Source organism: Papio anubis, chromosome 5 (genome assembly GCF_008728515.1).
Source record: "Papio anubis isolate 15944 chromosome 5, Panubis1.0, whole genome shotgun sequence".
Lineage (NCBI taxonomy): Eukaryota > Metazoa > Chordata > Mammalia > Primates > Cercopithecidae > Papio > Papio anubis.
In genome coordinates, this window is record NC_044980.1 from 49631070 (window position 1) to 49633955 (window position 2886).

The window sequence follows — 2886 nt, forward strand, 5'->3', positions numbered from 1 at the left end:
CAAAAAGTGGGCAAAGGATATGAACAGACACTTCTCAAAAGGAGACATTTATGCAGCCAACAGACATATGAAAAAATGCTCATCATCACTGGCCATCAGAGAAATGCAAATCAAAACCACAATGAGATACCATCTCATACCATTTAGAATGGCGATCATTAAAAAGTCAGGAAACAACAGATGCTAGAGAGGATTTGGAGAAATAGGAACACTTTTACACTGTTGGTGGGAGTATAAATTAGTTCAACCATTGTGGAAGACAGTGTGGCGATTCCTCAAGGATCTAGAACTAGAAATACCATTTGACCCAGCAATCCCATTACTGGATTACCAAAAGGATTATATACCAAAAGGGTTATAAATCATGCTACTATAAAGACACATGTACACGTATGTTTACTGCAGCACAATTCACAATAGCAAAGACTTGGAACCAACCCAAATGTCCATCTATGATAGACTGGATTAAGAAAATGTGGCACATATACACCATGGAATACTATGCAGCCATTAAGAAAGGATTTCATGTCCTTTGCAGGGACATGGATGAAGCTGGAAACCATCATTCTCAGCAAAATATCATAAGGACAGAAAACCAAACACCACATGTTCTCACTCATAAGTGGGAGTTGAACAATTAGAACACATGGACACAGGGAGGGGATCATCAAACACCGGGGCCTGTCATGGGGTGGGGAGCTAGGGGAGGGATAGCATTAGGAGAAATACCTAATGTAGATGACAAGTTGATGGGTACAGCAAACCAACATGGCCCATGTATACCTATGTAACAAACCTGTACATGGTGCACATGTACCCTAGGTCTTAAAGTATAATTAAAAAAGAAGGAAGGAAGGAAGGAAGGAAGGAAGGAAGGAAGGAAGGAAGGAAGGAAGGAAGGAAGGAAGGGGGAGGGAGGGAGGGGGGGAGGGAGGGAGGGAAAGAGTGAAGACAGGGGTTGGTGGGTGTCCTTGAGCCCTCAGGAATAAGATGGCGGTTCTCTGGAGGCTGAGTGCTCTTTGCAGTGCCCAAGGAAGCCGAGCTCTGTTGCTGCAAACCCCAGTGTTCAGACCTGCTCATATCTCAGCATTTCTTCAGGACCGACCTACACCAGACTGGTGTGGAGTGCAGCACATTCACTTGTCACTGAGCCACCATTCTGGTTCCAAGACTGCATGTCTCCACTGGACTAGTGAAAGGGTTGTCAGTGTTTTGCTCCTGGGTCGGCTTCTGGCTGCTTATTTGAATCCTTGCTCTGCGATGGACTACTCCCTGGCTGCAACCCTCACTCTTCATGGTCACTGGGGCTTTGAACAAGTTGTTACTATGTTCATAGGGACGTTTGGCAGAAAGCTGCCAAGGCAGGGCTTTTGGCAATTTCAGTTTTAAACTTTGCTGGGCTTTGCTATTTCAACCATCACGATGTGGACATCTGCAAAACTGTTGCCATGCTGTGGAAGCTCTGACCTTTCTGACTTAATACTTTGAAGAATTGATGTATGCTTCTTTTCCTCTGTGTTGTCATGCCGTTCAACTCACAATCAGGAAGAAATAGCAGATGAGTCCATTAGTGGACAGCCTTCTTCTCTTAATCACAAGATTATTTTCAGAATTTAATCTTTAAGGAAAAGGTTTGAGAGGAATTTTGTCTAAGAAGTTGTGAGACTGAGTTCTGTATTCTGGTGAGTTAATGGGGTTGCCTCCCAGCTTCTCAAAAGACTCATAGTATAACAAAACATGATATATGAGCCTTTTAATTTATCAATCTCTTAAAGAGAATCCAGCTTTATTACAATTAATATATGATCAAACTTCTGTATTTGCCCTGGGAGTAGTGGACAAAGGGAAATACTGTTAATTCATGAATAAAAACTTTGCAGAAACTTAGATAGTGTTTAATTTTTTAAAATTTCCTTCTCTATTCAGTAGATACCACCTACTGATGGTTGCATATACTAGGGAAACTTTAAAATTAGGAAATGCTGATATCTCACATTATCAATTTCTAAATCTTAAGAAAAATAGCTTGGAGTGCTTCTGAATATAGAGAGGTTCCATTTAAGGGCAAGGTTCCCCTTGTAGATGTATCAAACTATTACAAAGTATAAACTGAGACTTAATCCTCAAATTTGTTCTACTTGTTCTAAAACAATCCGTCCACAAATATAAAACCATAAGTAATAAATCGTTATGTTCACACTATGGGAATCTCTAATGTGAAAATGTATTCTATGAAAATAATTTTGAAAAAAATGTATAATTAAAAAATAAAGGATGAAGATAATTCATGGGAAGAAGTAAATTCACATTTTTCTTTCATAATTGAGATTTTATTGGCTGAGGATCAATACAGACATTTCAATTTGTACACAGTTCTTAACATACATACCAGAAATATAAAAGGCCATGTATTGTAAAAGTTATTCCAGTGACTTTCCAGCTTAAAATTTGGAAGCAAATTTTCCTTAAGAGGCTATCAAGTACCAGTGTCTCCACGTTGATAAGCTGTTACATGCGTCCCACCAATTCACAACTGAATAGTATATACACTACATATTCAAATGTGTGGCACCTCCCCCCAACCTCACTCCCGCTCTCACCATGTGATGTGCCTGCTCCCACTTCACCTTCCACCAGGAGTAAAAGCTCCCTGAGGCCTCTCCAGAAGCCTAGCTGATGCTGGTGCCATGCTTGTACTGCCTGCAGAACTGTGAGTCAATGAAGTCTCTTTTCTTTATAAATTGCCCAGTCTCAGGTATTTCTTTATAGCAATGCAAGAATGGCCTAATGCAGGCTAAAATTGCTTGGTCATTTGGAAACCCTATGTTTAACCATTGTGCACTGTTGTCCACAGTGGCTGCACCACTTCACATCCCCACCAGTAGT

The 2886-nt window shown here is 40.5% G+C and overlaps 1 protein-coding gene across 1 annotated transcript; it reads left to right on the plus strand.

The window, feature by feature from the left end:
- Positions 1 to 939: 939 nt before the first annotated feature.
- LOC110741279 (succinate dehydrogenase [ubiquinone] cytochrome b small subunit, mitochondrial) lies at positions 940 to 2268 on the plus strand. Its single transcript, XM_021926543.2, is given in 2 exon segments — positions 940 to 1321; positions 1324 to 2268. Coding segments are annotated over 2 exon segments (474 nt in total). The 5' UTR covers positions 940 to 990; the 3' UTR covers positions 1467 to 2268.
- Positions 2269 to 2886: the final 618 nt, after the last annotated feature.